At 32.2% G+C, this 24,526-nt stretch overlaps 1 protein-coding gene across 11 annotated transcripts in view; it reads left to right on the top strand.

Moving 5' to 3' along the window:
• LOC139515683 (calcium-dependent secretion activator 1-like) overlaps positions 1-24,526 on the top strand; it is a 79,179-nt gene that overhangs the window by 21,042 nt on the left and 33,611 nt on the right. For 5 of the 11 annotated variants that reach the window (XM_071305371.1, XM_071305334.1, XM_071305342.1 and 2 more), the window contains exons 2-14: positions 2,525-2,605; positions 3,000-3,163; positions 8,440-8,490; positions 11,024-11,117; positions 12,882-13,003; positions 13,457-13,568; positions 14,586-14,719; positions 18,823-18,889; positions 20,954-21,062; positions 22,037-22,231; positions 23,014-23,150; positions 23,539-23,726; positions 24,066-24,167. In XM_071305371.1, the coding sequence (XP_071161472.1) occupies positions 2,525-2,605; positions 3,000-3,163; positions 8,440-8,490; positions 11,024-11,117; positions 12,882-13,003; positions 13,457-13,568; positions 14,586-14,719; positions 18,823-18,889; positions 20,954-21,062; positions 22,037-22,231; positions 23,014-23,150; positions 23,539-23,726; positions 24,066-24,167 (1,556 nt within the window). Of the gene's footprint in view, positions 1-2,524; positions 2,606-2,999; positions 3,164-8,439; positions 8,491-9,417; positions 9,445-11,023; positions 11,118-12,881; positions 13,004-13,456; positions 13,569-14,585; positions 14,720-18,822; positions 18,890-20,953; positions 21,063-22,036; positions 22,232-23,013; positions 23,151-23,538; positions 23,727-24,065; positions 24,168-24,526 lie in introns of all 11 variants that reach the window. The other 6 variants (XM_071305354.1, XM_071305363.1, XM_071305394.1 and 3 more) reach the window with 2 other exon arrangements.

A 24,526-nucleotide genomic window follows, 5' to 3' on the forward strand; every position in this document is an offset into this window, starting at 1 on the left:
TAAGAAAGGCAATAAAAAATGTACTGAGTTTTCTTTAATAAAAACCTCTTCTATGAAGAAGGAAATATAGCTGCCTTTTTGGGATGATGGGTAGTAAGCACTATAATTTATGACTAGGGATAGTACCTAGCAACTAACAAGCAGAAGAACAGCAGTACACTTTTTTTCTGCCTGGTATTTTTTGTCATTATTTATTCTTGTGCATTCCAACAATATTCACTGTGTTCATAAACATAACTAACTAAAAGGGTTTTTGTAGATGATCAATGATAGTGTTAAGTGACTTTATACATAGAAATTACGCATGGCCGAAAATTATAGCATAGATTTTTGTTACATGTGAATGTATATTTTAAGTTTCTGTAATAACGATTTCTGCTAAATCTTCTTTGAAAATGATTGAAGATTTTTTTTTAATAAAGTTAGCTAGAAACAGAACATTCATAAAATATGTGAAAGCGCATAATAGTACACTAGAAAAATGCTGCTAACATTAAATACAGTATAAAAATGTTAGCCTGAAGTACTTATGTAAATCTGATACAATTAATTTTGACATTTTGCCTTTAAACTTTTAAGCTGGTACATGTAGTACAAGAACGCAGTAAACATACTGATAATGTATAAAGCTCTAGGAAATGTTATCAACATTCACACAAAAGCTGTCATAATGGAAATATGTACAAGTTAAGATAACTCCAGGCATAAAAAAAACAGAGACTATTAATGAAAGGAGATGTAGTTTAAAGTAAAAAGTCACAGCAACCCAGCAACATAAAACACCTAAATATATCAATGGTGAAACGGTCTGTTTCTCTACAAATTTAAAAATAAACAAAACTTTTATATTACAACTGTTATCCTAATACTAGCAAGTTAATGGTTTTGTTTGCTTGCTTTGTTTTTATTAATGTTTGATCAAGCATTGTAATTATGATTGACATCTGAAAAAAATATAAAAAGGTGGAGTTAATCTTGTATACATTAAATTTGATTGGACATTATCAAATAATCAAATTTACCTATATATACAGGTTTCACCCAGCCAACTTATATTGATTGCAGATGTCAATCTTAATTACAATGCTTGAGCAAACTTTAATACAAACAAAGTAAGCAAGCAAACCAAACCTTTAATTTGCTAGCATTATCATGACAGCTGTAATACTTGTATATATACCTTATGGAAAGAACTGAATTTAAACTGACAAACTTAGTTTCATACTGATAGAAACAAATTCACTGTGCCATATTGTGGATTCAGTTTTTTCGTGGTTATCAATTTTCGTGTATTGAAGAAAATTTGCATGTTTGTGGATATACAATTTCGTGGTTTTGGAAGGTATAAATTCATGACTTAAGAAAATTTGTAATTTGTTGATTATTTAAATTCATGGATCATCTGTACCCACAAAATCCAAAAAAATTGGTATCAAACGAATATAAATGAATCCACAGTATTTGCAAGTGACATGATAGTCTTGTTAGGGTCAATTTTTTCTACTAGTAGATGGTAAATATTTGTAAAAAATCTTAGGTTAGTAAATCACATGTAAGTTGTACTTCTAAAATCTCTGAGGTAAAGGAATGCTAATAAGATGTTAAAAAGACAATTAATTCATCAAGAGTTAAGCAAGATATAGGAATCAGAGGTTGATTTAGGTCAGGGGGGGGAGGGGCCCCCTCTTTTGTGGAAAACATTTGGTAAATTATATATGGAATCACTGACGCATGACATGAGATCCTCTCTTAGGCAGTCTGTGGGTAAATTTGATTATTTGATAATGTCCAATCAAATTCAAATTTCTCTTATGAAAAATTATGGATCATCCACTGGGAATATATTAGATTGATTGATGGTGGTTTAATGTAGCATCAGATTAATCTTGGTATGTTGTGTGAGAATACAAATTTTCATTTTTGTACAATCAAAACTAACATGCAAGGCCCATAACATTGATAAAATTATTGTTTAAATCAATTTTATACTATTTTCATACCACATCTTCCTATATCTATTATATAAGGAAACCATTGTTTTATATCAAACAAACTTCTAAACTTAGATACTGTTGATTGATTATTTTTCTTTGAATATAAATTTTCATTGATTTCGTTCAATTTAAGGAAACCTATGAATTTAAATGTTCAACAAAGTATACTTTTTGATATAGGTTTTAATTTTTTATCCAGACTATAACAAAGATATGAAAGAACAAATCCACAAAATATAATTAAAATGAATTCAACAAAAATTGTACTCTGGAAAATAAAAGAATTAGGTTTTCACTGAGGTTAGAGTTCGTGTCACTATGATCTGATACAAACCTTTTATATTTTTCATGTCTGGGCATTTTATCAATAACTAAACAGTATATGTTTTTCTTATTGTTGAAGGCAATCATGTTGCCTATAATTCTACATCAATATCATTTGAACTTAGGTGGATAGTTGCCTCATTCACAAACATACAACCCCTCTTAATTTTAACTTTGTTTTTTATGAACTCTCCTTTTTTTTTCAGCTGGACAATGCAGATGAGCAAGCAGCACAAGTACGAAGAGAACTTGATGGAAGATTGCAATTAGTAGAACAAATGTCAAGGGTATGTTACAATTTAAAAGTATACAATGACATCCTAAGTTGTCTCTGGCACTCATACCTCATCTTCTTATATCTATCTGAAATGAATATACCTGGTAAACAAAAAGATAAAATGGATAACTTAAAACACTTTCCTTATATGTAATGGAATTATTGAAGGCAAAGCTGTACGCAAACCAGTCAGTTAATAAAAAAGGACACACCAAACATTGTAATAGAAATTAAGTGAGGTTTCTTTCATGATGAAATACACTGAGGCTGTTTGAAAACTCAGCTCAATAAAGTATGGAAAAATAGGTCACTTGACCTACATTTTATGAATGAATGGTTCTTAAGTAAGATTGTAAATAACTGATTAATGATATAAAACAACTTAAACATCCCATTTTTTACAGCAACGTAAACATCCAAAGTTTGTTGTAAAAGAAATGGAGAGCATGTATGTTGATGAATTAAAGGCAGCCATAAATCTTTTGATGGCAAATTTGGAGAGTTTACCTGTATCTAAAGGGAGTACTGATTCGAGGCTGACAAAATTTACTGGTAAAAGAATCAACAGGTATTACACTTCAACAATTACAATGTAGTGACATTTTTTAGCATCTGAGTCATAACAATATTATTTGTGCATTTTGAGATATTTACTATTTCTTCCTTTATTGATACAGTATAAATGGTGTTGCTTTTACAAAATCAAAATTAATTTTTCAACAAGGATATTCTAATCATTTATGTTTGATCAGTTTATTGAAATAACACTTTGACTATTTACTGCAGTGTAAAATGAATAAATATTTGATATAAAGATCAATGCATAAAGAAAGTACAATATAGCAATACTTTTAATTGTAAAACACACTGCAACATACTGGATACTTGTTAACTTCTCAAGTAATTGACTCAGCCCACATGTGTAATAACCATTGATAATAGAAAAGATTGGAGAAGTTATTCAATGATGAGATATCAATTCAATATATCAAATTCCATTATGAGGCAGGAACCTCAGCAAAAGACAAGGAAACTAAAATATCTAGAATCTGCAAATGAACATTTCTCAAAAATACCATTATTGCATATCTAGAACATGGTGGTTTACCAAATAGGAAAAAAGTGAAACATACAAAGATTTTTCATCCCAATCAGACAACTTTAAACTGATGTAATTCCACTATATTGTGATGTCCATACTTGAATGAATTTAGCTTCTTTGTTATTCATAGCATCCCAAAATATTTTATAGATTCTTGCACAACACAGTTTGACCTCCAAAACTGTGTCTCAGATTTTTCCTATTGTATTTCATTCTCTCATAAATCTTCAATAAAGTTTGCAACATCAATTCATAAGAGATAACTTAATTCAATTGGGTATAAAATTTGTTCTATTGATGTTTTTTGAAATCTGAGACACGGTTTTGGAGGTCTAGCTGTGTTGTACAAGAATCTATAAAATATTTTGAGATGCTATGAAGAACAAAGACGCTAAATTCATTCAAGTGTGGACATCACAATATTGCAACTAATTACATAACAATTGAATATGTAAGAATTATGTCATAAAGCTTCCTGTCATCTTTAGAACTACGTCCACGTCTGATTGGGAGTGAAAAAATCTTTGTATTGTGCTACCTTAAGTGCTTCCTCATGTTTTTATATGACCGCAAAAAAAATTTGCGTCATATAATAGTATCATGTCGTCTTCTGCGTTGTTGTCTGCTTCATCAAAAGATGCATTAGGTTCCCGGACAATAACTTTAGATTTAGTGAATGGATCACTATAAATTTTTACCAGAATGTTCAATACCACTAAAGGAAGGTTGGGATTAATTTTGGGGGTTATGGTCCAAATAGTTAAGGAATGAGTGTCCCAAAAGGAAGCCCAAAATAAGCATTTTTGTAGTTTTCAAACAATAACTTGTGTTTTAGTGGATGAATCTCTCTGAAATTATACCACAAGTTTCCATACCATTAAGGGATGGTTAGTAATGACTTTGGGGGATTATTGTTCAAAATGTTTTGGAATTTTGGGCAAATTAAAGGGGGGAAACAAGGTTTTTCTGGGCAATGGACAATTAAGACAATTTAAAAGCAGTGTAAGGGAGGTAATTAAAAAACAGTTAACATTCAATGCTTGGTATGTTCAGATTTACCTCCTTTTACACTATTTGTAAATAATGTATAAAGAAATATCAATTTTGGACTTATTACAAAAAAAATATTTTTTCCTCCAAGTTTCTCAAATTCCAAATTTTGGAAAAGTTTGAAGAAGAAATCTTCAATTGCACAATATTGCATAATAGATTTGTAAGAATTTGGTATTTGTTTTGTGTCAGAAACTCATATTATGTCAAGAATTTGATCACAATCCAAATTCATAACTGTTGATACAGCTTGAATGTTGTGTCTATATTTGCCACAACTGTTCAGGGTTTGACCTCTGTGGTCGTATAAAGCTGTGCCCTGCGGAGCACCTGGTTAGAATTTAGTTTCTTTTTGACAAAGTAAACAAAGCGAAACTAAGATGTGCTGGTTCCAACTGCAGCATCAATAATGTATTGGTTTGTAATAGGGAACCACTTATGATTTGAATTTTCCATCAGATTGATTTGACAAAATTACCTACCCGCAAGATAGTTATGATATTTTTTGTGTATGCATTTTTGTTTAAGTCCACCATTCATTCATTCATTCAGTCGCGTCTCAGTCATTACAGCTGAACGGACGTGCTGGGCCAGCTCTCCTTTACCCGCAATCTTCGATGAGGGTTTACAGTTAGATGATCAACGACTTACTACTTTAGATGACAGTAAACAATCCAACGCCTTACAGTAAACGCAATGGTTGGGCTGTCTCCCGCGTAAACATGCACTTCAAAACCCATTGTATCATGGGGGAGTGCTATGCCGATTAACGTCCGAGGGCTGTATCCTAGGTGTTAGATGATTGACCTTCATTTCACTGCCTCACGGCTTTGGTCCTGATAAAGCTTCCTGTCATCTTTAGAACTACGTCCACGACTCATCTACCAGTACTCCATCGAGGTTAGCGGGCTGCCAAGCTGACCAAACTGGCCCTGAAAGCAGCCGTTGTGAAAAATATAACACCAAATAAGTAAACAAACCAAACCAAAACAGCTCACAAAACCAAGATGGCGACCTCCAAAATGGCGACCACCACTCGTTCCTGACCGATGGCAAAAATTATTGAAACATTCAACATACGCCTTCGGGCACCGAGACGACCGTGCGAGAGCTGTATGGCCAGTCAAAGTTGTTAAACACTTCCATTTGTTGTTTAAGTCCATTTGGTCATTTATATTTGATATGCAGTTGTATTTGAATTCTTTTTCATTTACTTAAAATATTTTGCATATTTTACATTTCAAAGTATTGCTATTTTAATTTTAACATTTTCATTTTTCTATGAAATTGTTTTTAACAAAAATACCCATCAGCAAGACAGGTTATGTTAATTTGTCTTGTACACATTATATGTAAATTGACTTGGAAATTTTATGGTCATTAACCTTATGTTTTATTTATTCTTTTGTTGTTTACTAGTCTAAAGATGAAGAGCAAGACAGCTCATGACAACTTCTGAGATAGAATTTTATGTAGCATTGGTCTGAAATCCTCTTATTCTTCCCTTTTTCTTTGACAACCAGTCAGTGTTGGGAGTGGATAGCACAATTTCTAATAAAACAATTTCTTTAATGCACTCCAGGTCCTCTAAGAATAAGAGAAGTTGACCTTCTGGAAGATCCTAGAAATAATTTACATTCATGTTACAATTTATAATTACAAATTTTACTGTTTTTCTAAAAAATGAGTTCTTTTAAGTCAGTTATGTTCAAAGGAGGTACATTGAAAGTATGCAGGTTATAGATTATTGATCACCAATGTATTTATATTTTTCATCCTTGTATTTTGTTTTTTTGTTTGTTTGAAATCTTATTTATTTGAAATATTTTTTTCATTTAGAGAGTTAGATTATCAAAGATCTTTTTATTTGAATTAACATATAGTTGGTAGAGATTTGGTTTTTAATTTTTTTAGCATAGTTTTATGTAAGGATGATCTAAAGTATGAAAAATGAAATTAGTTTTGGACTTGTGTATTGTAGGTTAGATTGGGAGTTTTTGTCTGTACCTTTTTCTTTAGTTTATTTAAGGTATGATAAAGTGCTTGAACAAACAAATTTGCCTAATATAAGGTTTGGTGCTGGTTTATTAATCTGTAAAATTCAATAAGTCGTGATCTGTCTCTCAATAACAACTGAATACATTTTACTTATGCCTTTTCAAATAGATGTACATGTACTGATTTTCTGCATAAAAGAGACAGTTATATTTAATCTTCTTATTTCTAGTTTTTTTTTTTTTAATGAGTATTATCCTTTTTCTGTTAAAAAATTGTAGTTCAACTTAAACAATTATAATTGACTGATGCACCTTGATTAAGCTCATATTATCTTTTGTACTTAAGGATGTACGCTGCTCAGTTTCAAAATAAATAACTTTTCATAAAACTAGTATTTATTGATAGAGAACAAATTGAGGAATCAAAAAAGCAAAGAAAATATAGGGGTCAATGTACATTGTAATTGTTTTCGAGATATTAGCCATTGGAATTTTGGCAGGAAAATGTTCTCTCTTGATTTTTCATAGCTTTTTCATTGACCAATTAAAGTTCTCAAATACTATAAAAAAATAAATAAAATTTTATAAGACTTTTACAAATGACTTATAATTATACATGTAAAAGATTTATAAAAAGAAAAATGGGGGTTCATGGGGAATTTTTTTTAAGGCATTCAAATGGATAAAACCAGAGGATTCCGAAAATCTGACAAAAATTCCAAAACATGACAAGCAGACATCCTTAAAGCGCAGACTAGAAATGCTCAAACAGAATACCTTGCTGATTGGTTATGCACTTGAAATTGCTAATTTGAGAACTAGTCTAATATCAACCACTTTACATAATGTAAATATGTGCCGTCACAAATTTGATAACTTAGTGACTGAATACACAACAGAAAATTTATCTACATAAACTATAATTTAGAAGGAAATATGAATAATGATACTCCCTGCAAATCATATTTTTGGTATAAAGGAATCACCCTGATCATCTGACCATATTTCTGTCTGCCTGTCCATATGCCTTGTTAGCTGACCTCCTAAACAGCTAGACAGATATTCATGAAATTTTCACAGTTATTAAAAAACTGGCTAAGAATGTGCATGAAGGATGGTGATTCAGGCTACACAAGACAAAGGGGAGATCATCTATCTTCCTTACTTCATTCAATATTGCAATATGTGGTAATAGTATTTTATACCAACTGGTGTAATGCATCATGATAATAAATTATATATTGCTATTGGTGCATATTGTGTTTATGTAATACAAATGATTTGTTTTAGTATTACTTTTAAGTATTAAAGTGATAGGAAAGCGGGAATTGATTTACAAATTATTTCCCCTTAAAGCAGTATTTGTATGCATCCGAAACTCATTAGCCAGGGTATATATATCATGTTAGCAATTACCAGTGTCAATGTGTCCACCTAAAATGCAGCAGTTGTCCTGATTTTATTGGTGTCCCCAATAGATACAAAGGTATTTTTTTAAAATTATTTATGAAGAATGGTGAGTTACAGGTTGAGTTCACAAGCTACTTTTCAACCCGGTCCCAAATTAAAAAAAGAACAACCTTTGAATTGTTTATTCTAGTAGCAGTTCAGGATGTTGTGTTGTTTTCCGCACAAATCCATATTTTTCTTGAATTGAAAAAACTGTAAAAAACTTGATTGGGTTTTTTATTTCAGATTTTATATGTTTGATAACATGTGCTGTCCCAGTTTAATGTTAGGTTTTATGTAAGTTGGTGTGATGTCATCCTGTGACTGATTAATCATTTCAATGCTTGGCAAACAACTAACAATTATTTATCAAGTTTGCTTTTTTCAATCTCATTGAGTGTTTTCGTGTGTTTCATTTTTTCTTGTTCATTCCATTGGTCTAATTTCAGAAAATTCATCTTTATCTAAATCCTAATCCTTTATCTAAAGACAGTTTAATTTTGCATTTTTTATATAAAAATTGACCTCATAATATGGCTTTGAAAAATATTTGCTTTGATTTTTAAGGTTTTAAAGAAAAATAATTTCATCAATGCAATCACTGAATTTTATATTTTTTTTTACAATTTAACAATACATTGTAGTAGCAATACACTGATTTGAAGCCTTTAATAAGCTTGCCAGTAATTTTCAGCAAGTGCAAACTTGAGGCCATTATTCATTATTATAAGTTCAGGGATCATGATGTAGGACCTAACCATGTTTCCAAGCATTGAATAATAGGGCTATGGTGAATGTTAAATGGTCTGGATGACTTCACTCTTCATTTTCTTTTCTCTCTTCATTATTTTTTGTTCACAGCAGCTTTTCAGACGATGCACACAATAGAAGACAACATTAACAGAATTAACAATGATTTTAGAATTTGTCAGTAGTGTTAGGCCAACTTAAATTTACATCTATTACTAGTATTAGACTATTTAATGTTTACTTTTTGTCAAGGAAATTTATTCTGAGGAGTTGACTTGTTTTCATATTCCAATTGATATCCCAGGTTAATGGTCAGTTCATTCATTTAACAAAAAAATTAAACATTTTTTTTTTTGAAAAGTGAGGAAGTGTAAAAATTACAAGAATGAGCAAGGACGAGAATTTATTGTTCATTTATTTTTTGCCTTCCAGAATTTTTAGAATTTTATATATTGATAGTTTTTGATACTACAGATTGCAGTCCCACTTGGCAAGTAGAAGGTGAATTCATTTGTTGCTTTTATTGTACCAAAGAGAAGTTAGGAAAAGGGTTCCTTTTTATCCTTTTTGATGGCTAAAATAGCTTGAAAAAAAATATTTATTTGTGCTTTTTATTACCAGCTACAGCTAGGAAATAGTTTGCTTGAATTTTCCCAGAAAACAATCCACAAAAATATTAATAATTATTTGTTTTGACATTGATGTCTCCATTGAATCCTTCCTGAATATATTTCAGAAAATAGATCGAACCAGATCAGTTGGTTTTGATATATTTTTACTCTTGCATGCAATCTGGTATTGGTATATTTATTAAGAAGGGTTATATAACTTTATATATTGGGATTGCATGCTTTAAGAACAATTTATAGTAAATTAGTGCTGTTTATTAGCTTCAAGAATTTTATAAATAGTGAGCAAATAAAAAGTGATAGTAGATCATTATTTGGAAAAAAAATCAGCTAGCCATTGGATAATGATTAAATTTGGTAATAGTTTGAATACATTGTATTGTTGCTTTACAGTTTTGTACAACAAAATCTTAATTTTTCTTTTTCTGTAAATAACAAAAATTTGAAGCTGTATTTGGTTTAAATAAATTTTTACCTTTTTCTTAATAGAAAAATATTATTCTCCATGGTAATCTAATGACTCTTTCGGCAGAATCTTGCTGCACATTGTAATTATAAAAAGAGATGTATTTCTCAACCATGAAAAGATTTTTATTTGTAAGGTCCTAGTTATCATATAGACTAAATGGGTTTCAGAATCACAAATGTATTATTTAATTATTTGTTAACTCTTTTCACCACAAATTAAACAGTCCTAGAATATTGGTTTGTTTTCTTTCCTTGCATAAACTGAGTAATGAAACTACTGGCTGAGTATACTATAATTAAGAAAACTAATATGTTATTTAGTTTGGAAAGATTGATGCTATCATGATAGATTTAATTTCAAGTTCAGTATTTCATTTTGACTGTTTATTAGAATATTTAATATCTAATAGAAATGTAAGTTATTTGTTATATTTTCACAGTTTAGAAAGCATACATCAAGACAATTTATAGCATGTATTCTAATTGGTAATACATGTACATACATGACATGATGTAATGTAATCGTTTTCTTCTTTTTTAAAGAAGATCCATCTTCTTTGCTTCTGTTTACTTTGGATGCATTTATTTTTGGGGGTACAAATTTTGTGGATTAAGAAAAACTAACATGGTCGTGCATATTTAATTTCGTGGTTTTGCTGAAATCTGCATACAAGCCTTTAGAAAATTTTGTATTAGTTGAACATTTAAATTCGTGGTTCACCTGTTCCCACCAAATCCACGAAAATTGGTATCCAACGAATAATGATGAATCCACAGATTGCCACTATATTTAAAGATGGAAACCTGAAACTACGGAAATTCTTAGGTCTATGTCCTTAAAGATTGTAAATTACATTGGATCCATATCATATTATTACATAGCTGTAGTTATACACATACCAGTATGTTATATTCACAACAAGGCAGACTGCCTTAAACTTTGTCATTGTTTTCTGAATCCACTGTAACAATTTATTTTTCAGGACCCACACTTCTTCCCTATCCAAGATGGATATTTCTGATGATACAGAAACAGGCTTATCAAAATTAGATGTTGTGCTGTCGTTTACATTGGAGGTTAGTAAAGCTAAGTTATTTTATGACGATTGATGATTATGGTTGGTCTGATATTGACTCTTCATTTGCTATGTTTTTTGTTTCTTTTAATGAACTTTGCTTCCTCCCTAAAAATCATAATTTTTGGCTTCACCTGTGACTAAAGTTTCAGTATAGGAGACATAGGTATTGCTATCAAGCGGCAGCAGCGTAAACAATTTTTGTAAAGCGTTAAAGAAGTTTCTGTCTGTCATGTGAACTTCTCACTTATTTATATTATGAGTAGTAGGATAACTATATTTGGTATGAGGGTTCCTTACAATGCCTATATGTCCGTCGGACAGGGTTCACCTGACCTTGAACTCATTTCATTGATCAGTGATCAAGGCCATTAAAGCAGGCTAGACATTTTAGCATTTGCACTTTCTTCTTTAAAATTATAAAGAAGTATTTATTTATGATTAGAAGCATTTGACTATTCAGTAAATAAAATTGAGAAAGGAAATTTGGAATGTGTCAAAGCGACAACAACCCGACCATAGAGCAGACAACAGCTGAAGGCCACCAATGGGTCTTTAATGTAGCGAGAAACTCCCGCACCTGTAGGCGTCCTTCAGCTGGCCCCTTAAAAAATATGTATACTAGTACAGTGATAAAGGACGTCATACTAAACTCCAAATTATACACAAGAAACTAAAATTAAAAATCATACAAGACTAACAAAGGCCAGAGGCTCCTGACTTGGGACAGGCGCAAAATTGCGGTGAGTTCAACATGTTTATGAGATCTCAAACTTTCCCTATACCTCTAGCCAATGTAGAAAAGTAAACGCATAACAATACGCACACATTAAAATTCAGTTCAAGAGAAGTCTGAGTCCGATGTCAGAAGATGTAACAAAAGAAAATAAATAAAATGACAATAATAAATAAATAACAACAGACTACAAGCAGTTAACTGACATGCCAGCTCCAGACCTCAATTAAACTGAATGAAAGATTATGTCTTCATCATATGAATATCAGGTACAATCCCTCCCGTTAGGGGTTTAGTATCATACTATAATAAAATATATGAGAAGAACATAACCTGCGTCCTGCCAACAACTGTTTTTTAAATAAATGTGTTTAGTTCAGATGAAAAGACCCTATAAGTGAATCAATATTAAAGCCAAAATATGCAGTCTTTAATGACCTGACAACAGTATTGTAGCTATTTTCCTTCTTAATAAGTCTGTTTAAAGGTTTTGTAAGGTTTTGAGGTAAATACTTACATGTTTGTGCTTTGTAAAGAATATTACCATAAAAGGTTGGATGTGAAATACCTTAACGTATAAGATGTCTGCATGTTGAGTTATATTTAAGATTTATTTCCTTATACTGATGATAAAATTTAGTAAATGTTTTGACTAGTTTGTGATATTGAAAAACCCTGGTGTTATATTTTTTCAGTAATACATAAATTTCTCTCGCTAAACTCTAATATGTTGTTACATACACAAGCAAATCTTACAAGTTGAGATATATAAACACCATAAGGTGGTGTCAAGTAAAAATTCAAGCACATATTTTGTATCAAAGCATGTCCAATTGACATAGTTCTTTTGTTTATTGCTACTAAAAAATGACCTAAAAGTCTTTAAGAGTTTGAACATATGTACTACTTTTTAAATGCCCAGTTAGTTAGGGATATGATTTTTTTCTAATAAGAATATCAGGCAAAGTGGTATTTAGGGTAGAAAAATCAAAACTTTGAACAGATTCAAAAGTGTTTGTTTCCTTACAGGTCCATGTTGTTGAAGTTAAAGGTCTGAAATCATTAGCCAACAGTAAGATTGTGTATTGTACAATGGAAGTGGAAGGTGGGGAAAAATTACAAACTGATCATGCTGAAGCTTCTAAACCATGGTAAGTGTAATCCAGGACCAAGGTCAGGGGCTCTTTTCACAAAAAATCTTAAGATAAAAATGATTGTAAGGTAAACTGAAATGTTCATTATTTGTGACTATTTTTCTGGTGAGATTTTTTTTGGAAATGAATTGCTAACCTGTAGAACTAATTTGAACAAATCTGAAAATTTTGATGATAAGTACTGAAGGTTCAAGGTAAACCCTATTGAATATCAGGAAAAATTCCTCTGGAAATTTACATCTTCAAGTGAAATTATTAAATGTTAATTTCAAATTTTTCCTTGAAATGATAATAAATCTGAAATAGTTACTGCATCATTTTATCCTAAACTAACGTTAGTGTCTTTCTGTCTTAAAATAAACCCGAATTGACATTGTCATCACTACAGCTAATTTTGTGTTATATCTGGGAAACATTAGAAGACTGTAACTCTATATTATTATCTTATAGTTGGGACACACAAGGAGACTTTACTACAACCCATCCTCTGCCAGTAGTTAAAGTTAAATTGTACACAGAAAGTTCTGGAATGCTTAGTTTAGAAGATAAAGAATTAGGAAGGGTAAGTATCTTGTCTTTCCCACTAGCTGAAATCATGTCTGTGTTAAATGGAACCTGAAAGAGAAAGAATAAGAATAGTCATATATATAGTCATTTTTGTTTCATTTTTTTTTTGCTTGCTTTACTATGATTTAAATGTTTTTGTTGTGTGTGTAAACTGTAAAAAAGTGTAGGTTGATAGATGGAAATTGTTGTGTTTTCTCTTTACTATGTCTTCTTTCTCTTTACAAGTCAAGAAAATAATCTAAAGAGAGTCAGCATTTTGTTACATACTGCTTAGCATTATTTTCCACCTACATCCTCTATTAAAATTAATTGAAACGCTCTCATAATCTAAACCAAAATGGCAAATAAAGCCTTTTTTTTTTAAATTATATTTTTTTCAGGTTTCCATTGGCAAATAATGCCAATTCTGTTTGTGGTGGCAGGAATTCTTTAGTTTCTTTTTGTATTCAAGACATCTTTTGCCATCCCAAGGGTAACAAAATATTGTCTCTTTGACTTCAACCATTTGACAGTAAATTATTTACTAAAGGGGCATTGATTGGAATATGTGGGATACATATTACATATTTATTCATGTCCTGTTTGAGTTGGGACTTAAATATGATGCCTTGATTGTGGAGAGTGGCAAACTTCTTTGAACATATGTTTGCTGATGTTCTTTGCAAATCTAAATTAAGGATGTTGGTTGAGGTCAAATATTTAATTTCTTGTAATTCATTTGAAGGAGTAAAAACACTGTATTTCGATGTTAATTTTATTTTTAAGGCCTGATAAGGATTGTAAAGTAATAACTTACTGAAAGCATTGGTTCGTTTATGACCTAAAAAGATTGAAATTTTTGTGGAGAAAGATTTTTCTGAGTTCTACCTTCAAAATTGAGACTTTTTAAGTTATCAGAGAAAGGGAACTACCCCAGACAAATTTAATCAATATGAGGTTTATCAAAAACTTTTCAAACTATTCAGAACTAGTTAAAATGCATGCAGATAAAATGTTTTAACAATATTTATAGGTTGTAATCAGACCTACAGCTAATAGCAGTAGACAGGCAGAATGGCATAAAATGGAAACTAAAAATACCACAGATGTCTTAACTATAAAAATAGCAGTTAGAATGGACAAACCACAAAATATGAAACATTGTGGGTGAGTATTTGAAACAGAAACACAAAACCCCATTTAAACATAGATATGAATTACCCACAATTCATAAAACAAGATGTGGTTTATAGTTGCCTGTTTTAAAAAAAACTAAAACACTCAGGTTATCTCCCTTGATTTTACTGTTTATTGTGCATTCTGTAGAAAAATATCTTGAAATGTTTTGATCTTTGGAACAGCAACACTTGATGTTTCTTGTCATATAGGATCCCTACATAACAATTTTGCTAGTTTTGATTGGTGGTTTATTCCAACCTTGTTGCACCCACAGGTTGCAGTCTTGTAATTGATTGCTCCATAGGCTTACATGCAAAACAGCTGATCTTCAAAAAAAATTTATTCAAAAATGCTACATAGAAAAAATATTTAGTCTACATATCATGCATTTAGTAATGTTATACTATGATTTCATGCAAAAAAAATGGCACCTTGCCACGAAAAATAAAAAGTTAATCAACCTCAATGTCAAAACTCCATTTTTCTACTTTCTGTTTGCTGTTTTCATCCGACCGCACCACTTCTAGTAAACATGAGATCCTTCCACCTTCCTGTTTTAATTTCTGAAAAAAGATGCCATATTTTTGTTACATTTAAATAGTACTTTCAATTCATCACAAAGTTTTAATTAAACAGTTAATAGGCAGTGCAGAAAAAAATTCAGAAAAATTGGGACTATTTTATTACCCTCCATGTTTTGACATGCACCGGAAATTGAAAATGTAATACAAGACTGGTACCTTATACTGATTCTTGGAAGGAAATCAAAACTTTTATTTCCATGAAAAATTGACTTCTGAATATCTGATGAAATAGACAACAATTCCTAGTACTTTGTTAAATGATTTTTGATAAATTAAGTTGTAGGTGGTTGGAATGTAAGATTTTATAGCCTGCAAAGATCTATTAAGTTACAGTAATGGGTTTATAGAAAGAAGTGTACTATTTTTAATGTCCATTACAAAGGAAGAATAATGGTTATAGTCTGAGTATGCTGTCTTATAGTTTTCTTCACACATCTATTTTTTATAGGTTAATCAGTTAGATTGATATAGGGAAGCATTACTTTTAAACTTAGACATCAAGCAGCTATTTTTATAGAAAATCTTAGAAGTGAAATTGATTTTTTTTCATAAGATTTATTTGGTTTAATGTTTCACAGGCTCCAAACAAGTATTTCTGCTTCAGTAGTGGCTTAAGAAAAGGAAAAATCTATAAAAAACAAAACAATCTATAGCTAAAACAGTGTGAAAATCCTCTCCTTTTGTTATTTCCAAAATACAGGTCAGGAAGGAATAAACCTGCTAACACATTGTTATATCCCACACAACCAAGGAACAAGAGTTACATGAGCTCCTCTATAAATTTGTATGGTCAAATCCTTGGATGAGTTCAATTTGATTTTTAATGGAAAATCATTTTTGCAAGAGGGGTACTTGTAAAAATATTGAATGTTAATTCTTATCACCTCTCATCATTTCTTCTGAGACTCTTTTAATTTTTATGAAGAAATAAATGCTTTCAAAAATTGTGAAATTCTTGTCTGGACATTGATATAGATCCCTTATTCCCTTTTCAAATCTGTGTGAAGGTTTTCACAGTTATGATCACTGTTTCTAAAAATAGAAATGATAAGAGAAAATTGCTGTTACAATGTTAAATTAAATATTCTTTGTTTAATTGTAACAAATTTATGTAGATGGAAGATATAGGATTCATTTTAAGGGGAAGGGCTGTATTTTCATTTCAATAGGTCTGACTACAGGTAACTGTTTAAGGGTTGTGAGAGGGGGTCAAAAGATGTATCTGTCAGGGGAGTATTGAACCCAAAGCTTGGTCATGCTATAAACTTTTTACTGAAATTTTTAGACATTAAAATTAACTTGTAGAAGTCTTCTTTAGGAAGATATCTTGGAAAGGTTAGCTGACTATACAATGTTGGTTTTACTCATTATTGAAGGCACTATGATGACCTATAGTTGCCTTAACCCACATCATTAGTACTCCAATTGATAGTTGTCTTATTGACAATCATTACAACATTTCCATTTTTAGCTCACCTGGCCCAAAGGGCCAAGTGAGCTTTTCTCATCACTTGGCGTCTGTCGTCCGTCGTCGTCGTTGTTAACTTTTTACATTTTGAACTTCTTCTAGAGAACCACTGAATGGAATAAAACCAAACATGGCATGAATGTTCCTTATAAGGTGCTGACCAAGTGTTGTTACTTTATAGCCGATCCATCATCCAAGATGGCCGCCAGCGGGGGACTTAGTTTAACATAGGACCCTATGGGAAATGCATACAAATGACTTCTTTTAGAGAACCACTGAATGGAATGAAACCAAACATGGCATGAATGTTCCTTATAAGGTGCTGACCAAGAGTTGTTACTTTGTAGCCAATCCATCATCCAAGATGGCCACCAGCGGGGGACTTAGTTTAACATTGGACCCAATGGGAAATGCATACAAATGACTTCTTTTAGAGAACCACTGAATGGAATTAAACCAAACTTGGCATGAATGTTCCTTATAAGGTGCTGACCAAGTGTTGTTACTTTATAGCCGATCCATCATCCAAGATGGCCGCCAGCGGGGGACTTAGTTTAACATAGGACCCTATGGGAAATGCATACAAATGACTTCTTTTAGAGAACCACTGAATGGAATAAAACCAAACATGGCATGAATGTTCCTTATAAGGTGCTGACCAAGTGTTGTTACTTTATAGCCGATCCATCATCCAAGATGGCCGCCAGCGGGGGACTTAGTTTAACATAGGACCCTATGGGAAATGCATACAAATGACTTCTTTTAGAGAACCACTGAATGGAATTAAACCAAACTTGGCATGAATGTTCCTTATAAGGTGCTGACCAAGTGTTGTTACTTTGTAGCCGATCCATCATCTAAGATGGCCGCCAGCGGGGGACTTAGTTTAACATTGGACCCTATGGGAAATGCATACAAATGACTTCTTTTAGAGAACAACTGAATGGAATGAAACCAAACATGGCATGAATGTTCCTTATAAGGTTCTGACCAAGTGTTGTTATTTTGTAGCCGATCCATCATCCAAGATGGCTGCCAGCGGGGGACTTAGTTTTACATAAGACCCAATGGGAAATACATACAAATGTCTTCTTTTTTAGCTCACCTGGCCCGAAGGGCCAAGTGAGCTTTTCTCACCACTTGGCGTCCGTCGTCCGTCGTCGTCGTCGTCGTTAACAATTTACATTTTGAACTTCTTCTAAAGAACCACTGAATGGAATGGAACCAAACATGGCATGAATGTTCCTTATGAGGTGCTGACCAAGTGTTGTTAGTTTGTAGCCGATCCATCATCCAAGATGGCCGCCAGCGGGGGACTTAGTTTAACATAGGACCCTATGGGAAATGCATACAAATGACTTCTTTTAGAGAACCACTGAATGGAATAAAACTAAACATTGCATGAATGTTCCTTATGAGGTGCTGACCAAGTGTTGTTACTTTGTAGCAGATCCATCATCCAAGATGGCCGCCAGCAGGGGACTTAGTTTAACATAGGACCCTATGGGAAATCCATACAAATGACTTCTTTTAGAGAACCACTGAATGGAATAAAACTAAACATTGCATGAATGTTCCTTATGAGGTGCTGACCAAGTGTTGTTACTTTGTAGCCCAACCGCCATCCAAGATGGCCGCCAGTGGGGGACTTTTGAATGAAATTAAACATGTTCCTTTCCTTATCAATGAGGTTGTGTTGTCACTTTTAGCCAAATTTTATATTTTTTCATATGATTTCAAAAACCCAAGTAGAATCAGGTGAGCGATACAGGCTCTTTTGAGCCTCTAGTTCTTTTAGAGAACCACTGAATGGAATGAAGTCAAACATAGCATGAATGTTCCTTAAGACATGCTGACCAAGTGTTGTTGCTTTGTAGCCAATTTTTTTCTTTTTATATGATTTCAAAAACCCAAGTAGAATCAGTTGAGCGATACAGGCTCTTAAGAGCCTCTAGTTTTATAAAGTGAATATTTCATTGTTAATAATCCTATGTTTTTGTTCAAATAAGAATGTTATTATTTGAATTATTTTTTTACAGTTATCTGTATGCAGTTGGTAAAAATGTATGGAAGAAATGGAAAAAGAGATACTTTGTCCTAGTGCAGGTAAAAATGCCATTTTTGTCGAGCCTGCTACTTTTGTCACAGAAAGTTCAACATAGGGATAGTGATCCGGTGGCGGCGACGTTAGCTTACTTCTTAAAAGCTTTATATTTTAGAATGTGGAAGACCTGGATGCTTCATACTTTGTATATAGATGCCTCAAGTTACGAAGTTTCCGTCAGTCACATGTCCAATGTCCTCGACCTCATTTTCATTGTTCAGTGACTACTTGAAAAAAAAGTTCAGATTTTTTTGTAATGTTAAATGCTCTCTTATTATAAGTAATAGACTAACTATATTAGGTATATGCGTACCTTGCAAGGTCCTCATGCCCGTCAGACAGTTTTCATTTGACCTCGACCTCATTTCATGGATCAGTGAACAAGGTTAAGTTTTGGTGGTCAAGTCCATATCTCAGATACTGTAAGCAATAGGTCTACTATATTTGGTGTATGGAAGGACTGTAAGGTGTACATGTCCAACTGGCAGGTGTCATCTGACCTTGACCTCATTTTCATGGTTCAATGGTTATATATAAGTTTTTGTGTTTTGGTCTGTTTTTCTTAAAATTGAGAATGGAAATGGGGAATGTGCCAAAGAGACAACAACCCGACCATAGAAAAAAAAACAACAGCAGAAGGTCACCAACAGGTCTTCAATGTAGCGAGAAATTCCCGCACCCGGAGGCGTCCTTCAACTGGCCCCTAAACAAATATATACTAGTTCAGTGATAATGAACGCCATACTAATTTCCAAATTGTACACAAGAAACTAAAATTGAAATAATACAAGACTAACAAAGGCCAGAGGCTCCTGACTTGGGACAGGTGCAAAAATGCGGCAGGGTTAAACATGTTTGTGAGATCTCAACCCTCCCCCTATACCTCTAGCCAATGTAGAAAAGTAAACGCATAACAATACGCACATTAAAATTCAGTTCAAGAGAATTCCAAGTCTGATGTCAGAAGATGTAACCAAAGAAAATAAACAAAATGACAATAATACTGTATGCAATAGGTCTACTATATTTGGTGTATGGCATGATTGTAAGGTGTACATGTCTAGCTGGCAGGTGTCATCTGGCCTTGACCTCATTTTCATGGTTCAGTGGTCAAAGTTAAGTTTTTGAGTTTTGGTCTTTTTTTCTAATACTATATGCAATAGGTCAACTATATTTGGTGTATGGAAATATTTTATGATCTATATGTCAGTCACACAGATTTTATTTGACCTTGACCTCAATTTAATGGTTCATTACTCAGTGTTAGGCTTTGTGTTTTGGTTTGTTTCTCTTAAACGATAAGCAATAGGTCAACTAAATTTGTTGTATGGAAGAATTGTTAGCTGTACATGCCTGCCTGGCATGGTTCATCTGACCTTGACTTCATTTTCATGGTTCATTGGTCAATGTTTTATTTTCTTGGTTAATGTAAAGTTTATGTGACAGTTGTAATAAAGCTATATATTTAGAGCTATCAACATAATTTCAATGATTATTTAAGAAGGCGAGACATTTCAGCGTGTGCACTCTTGTGTAATTATCTGTCTTTCTCGGTGAATAGATTGAATTATTGGTTTTACAATAGAATGTAAAACAAACTTTTGAATGGCTCATGACATGAATATGATTTGTATCTATTTATCTAAGATGTACGGTGATGGCAGGTGTGCAGAAAATAGTTAATTATAATCCTAGTATCTTTGAGGATTTTTTTAATGAGTGAAATGGTTTGAAATTTATGGGGAAAATGAAATACTTTGTACTTTGTAATCTAGGATACAGTGAAGTCATAATTATGTTTGACACACTAATTTCTCAAAGAAAATGTTGGTTGTTTTAATTAATAACCATTCAACACGTGTTTACAAATGGTCATCACACGTAATGAATTATGCAAGAACAATTTTTCTCAGCAGAAATATCTGTTACATTTTGATAAGGGTTCGGCATATGTAATTGAATAAATATTCTGTTTGGGCTTACATATTTGTCAAATAAAGTGATTAACTTATAGGTGTTCTAGTTCTCATTGGCCATTTATCACTATAGATATGTTATATTTTTAGGTTTCACAGTATACATTTGCCATGTGTAGCTATAGAGAAAAGAAACCAGATCCAACAGAAATGATGCAACTAGATGGTTTTACTGTTGATTATTGTGAACCATTACCTGGTAAGTACAATATGAATGAAATTAATTGTGGGATTAACTTACATGAGATCCATATCACAAATAAACAAAATTTATAAATTCTTCCAAATATATTTTTTTTGTCTCGCCTGTAACGAAAGTTACAGAAGGCTAGATATATATAGGTGTTGCTTTAACCATGGTGTCATCACCAATTCTTTAGTTTTCTGTGTAGAGTAAATTGTAAATCATGCATTGTAATTTAGATTGACTTTTGCAAATAATATATGAGCTGCTTCGGATAGAAATTGACCTTATGCAAATCAACATCAGGGCATCTACAATATATTTAGATGTTGAAAACAAATTCAATGGAAGGTCTGTGACTGTTTACAAGTTGAAGTGTTAATCGAATGATATAAAACGGACAAAACTTCATCTTTTATTTCATTGAATTTCGTAAATGAATGGTCCCAAAATGAATCAGATTATTTTACATGTACATATTCACGTTCACTTGCATAAGGTCGATTTCTATCCGACGCAGCTCATATGTAGGTGGAATCAAACGTGTATACATTATACTTGAATTTGATTGGATATTTTCCTGAATGTTAGGAACAACCAATTGTGCTTGTTACATTTCTTGACATATATTATTCACATATAAATGTATATTTGATAAGCTGGATTTTATAACAGTACATGAATAACCATTTAAATGAGTAATTTGTACAGCTCAATTGTAAACTTATTTGGTAGGGTTTAAATAGGCACTCCTTTGTTTAGCCTTCACCGATAAATGTAACTTGGTTTTTGGGCAAGTCCAAAGCATGAGTGAGTGGTGAAATTCAAATCAACTTGTAAGAGGGCCTGGATGGGGTTTACAGAACGGAGAATAATGGACAAAAAGTGCAGAATACAGGGCAAATCATTTAATGAAATAAACAATAGAGAAAACTAAGCAAACATAATAAAGAATACATATTTTAAAATTAGTTGTTTTACCATTACAGATTGTGATGGTGGTAAATATTTTTATAACACTGTCAAAGAAGGTGACAATGTAGTGTTAGCTACAGACGATGAAAATGAAAGAACGCTATGGGTACAAGCTATTTATAGAGCAACAGGACAGACTCATAAACCTGTCCCTCCTGTTATACAGACAAACAGAATATCAAATACTCAAATATCAAGGATGCAAGGAGGTAAGGTCAAAAGCAGACAAATAAAATTTGAAGAACCATTTCCTCATATTCTTAGATAGAGGAAGATGTGGTGTGAGTGCCAATGAGACAATTCTCCATCCAAATAACAATTTAAAAAAAGTAAACTATTATAGGTCAACACGGAGCCTTGGCTCACACCGAACAACAAGCTATAAAGGGCCCCAAAATTACTAGTGTAAAACCATTCAAACGAGAAAACCAACGGTCTAATCTATATAAAATAAAAAAACAAGGAACGAGAAACATGCATAAATTACATAAACAATTACTGTACATCAGATTTCTGACTTAGGACAGGTGCAAACATTTGCAGCGGGATTAAACGTTTTAATGGATCCAAACCTTCTTCCTTTTTCTGAAACAATAGCATAACATCACAACATAGAAAAACACACATTAAAATATCAATTGGCAGGCTTAACTCAATCAAAAAACGTACATTAATACACTATAAACGAATAAATTTGATCTGTGATATCTGAATGCAAATGCATTTCCTCATATTCTTCGTTCATTAAATTTGATTACATTGAATTTGAATGTAGTTAGGTCTTTATTTCAGAGGATTCACCCAATTGGGTGGTCCATAGGTAGCATTCTCGCCTTAAAGCAATCCTTCCCTGACCCAGTCAAACCTTAGAGTTCAAAATGGATTATTTTTTGCTAGCTTTATATTTCTGGCAACACTATTCTTACTACATCAAAATATTGACAGTTTTCTATATTATTTGAACATTATACCATGTAATCATCAATTACAGATGCTGATCGAGCAAAGAAACATGGATTAGATGAATATGTCCAAGCCAACCCTGCTGAGTTTGACCATCATGAATTGTTCTTAGTGATGCAAACATTAACCCTTGACTATAGACTAAGTGATGCATATACATGTCTGGTGAGTTTTCATGATGTTTGTCAACCATCCAAACTAAAATGTTAAAAGAAATCTTCAAAAGTAAAAAAATCATTAAAGTTTCTATTCAGTAGTATAATATACAATTTATTTTGAAATTTGTTTGTGAAATTTAAAATTTTAACCTTGTCAAACATACTTCTTTATGTTCTATATACAATTTTATTATGTAAATCTACATAATTTCAACAAATCTAGATTAATGGCTTAAAATATTTGTTGCTAAATAATTTTCTATTTACTGTTTTCTCTACATCAATACAAACTAGTTCTATTCCCCAGCGAAGGGAAGTAATTTAGATTAACATTTTTGAATCAAAATTCATGGTAACGATTTAGTGACATCAGAGTTATTTTCTTCACTTTACAGGGATGGTTTAGTCCTGGACAGGTGTTTGTATTAGATGAATATTGTGCCAGATATGGTGTACGAGGATGTCATCGCCACCTGTGTTACTTAAGTGACCTGCTAGAGAGAGCGGAGAATGGTATTCTGATTGACCCAACATTAATTCACTACAGCTTTGCTTTTTGTGCTTCCCATGTACATGGTAATAGGTAAGTCATGTAAAGGGAAGGTAACATGTTTCTGGTGGATATTGTGGACATGTTGCCTGAAGGTAGAGCAAAAAATGGCTTTCTTTATACAAAAAGATTAACATGCAGTTTCCATATGTGTTTCCAATGAACTTTTATAATTGTATATATCATTGTTATTGTAACAGATACATTAGAACACCTTATATCAAGGAAGAAAACTACAAAAGTGAAAAAAATAGACAAATTGAAAATAAATTGCAATTTTTTTTTATATAGTTTATTGAACAGTTGAACCTCTTTACAATTGAAGCTGTCACAATTTTAGCATTTTGAAAGTTTGTTACTTCAATATTTCAGGCCTGATGGTATTGGTACAGTTTTACTCAGAGAAAAAGAAAAGTTTGATGAAATTAAAGAAAGACTTCATATACTTCTTGAGAAACAGATAACACATTTTAGGTATGCATTGTCACATTTGTAAATGTTGCAATTACAAAAAACTTTTATTTGTCATATTCTGATCTCCGAAATTGCTTTAATGATGTATATTCTGTAATTTAGATTACATTTTACCATTGCATTTAGTGAAATATGACATTTTGCTTCTTCACAGATAGATAAGTATTCTCAGAATTGTTGTATCTTACCATAATACAGTGGAAGAAACATTCCTGTCATGGGTTTTAGAGTGGTGATAATGTGCCAAATAAGTTAAAGGATCATTTTTGTCGAGCCTGCAACTTTTGTTGCAGAAAGCTCGACATAGGGATAGTGATCCGGCGGCGGCTACGGCGGCGGCTACGGCGGCGGTGTTAGCT

This window comes from Mytilus edulis, chromosome 1, assembly GCF_963676685.1.
Source record: "Mytilus edulis chromosome 1, xbMytEdul2.2, whole genome shotgun sequence".
NCBI lineage: Eukaryota > Metazoa > Mollusca > Bivalvia > Mytilida > Mytilidae > Mytilus > Mytilus edulis.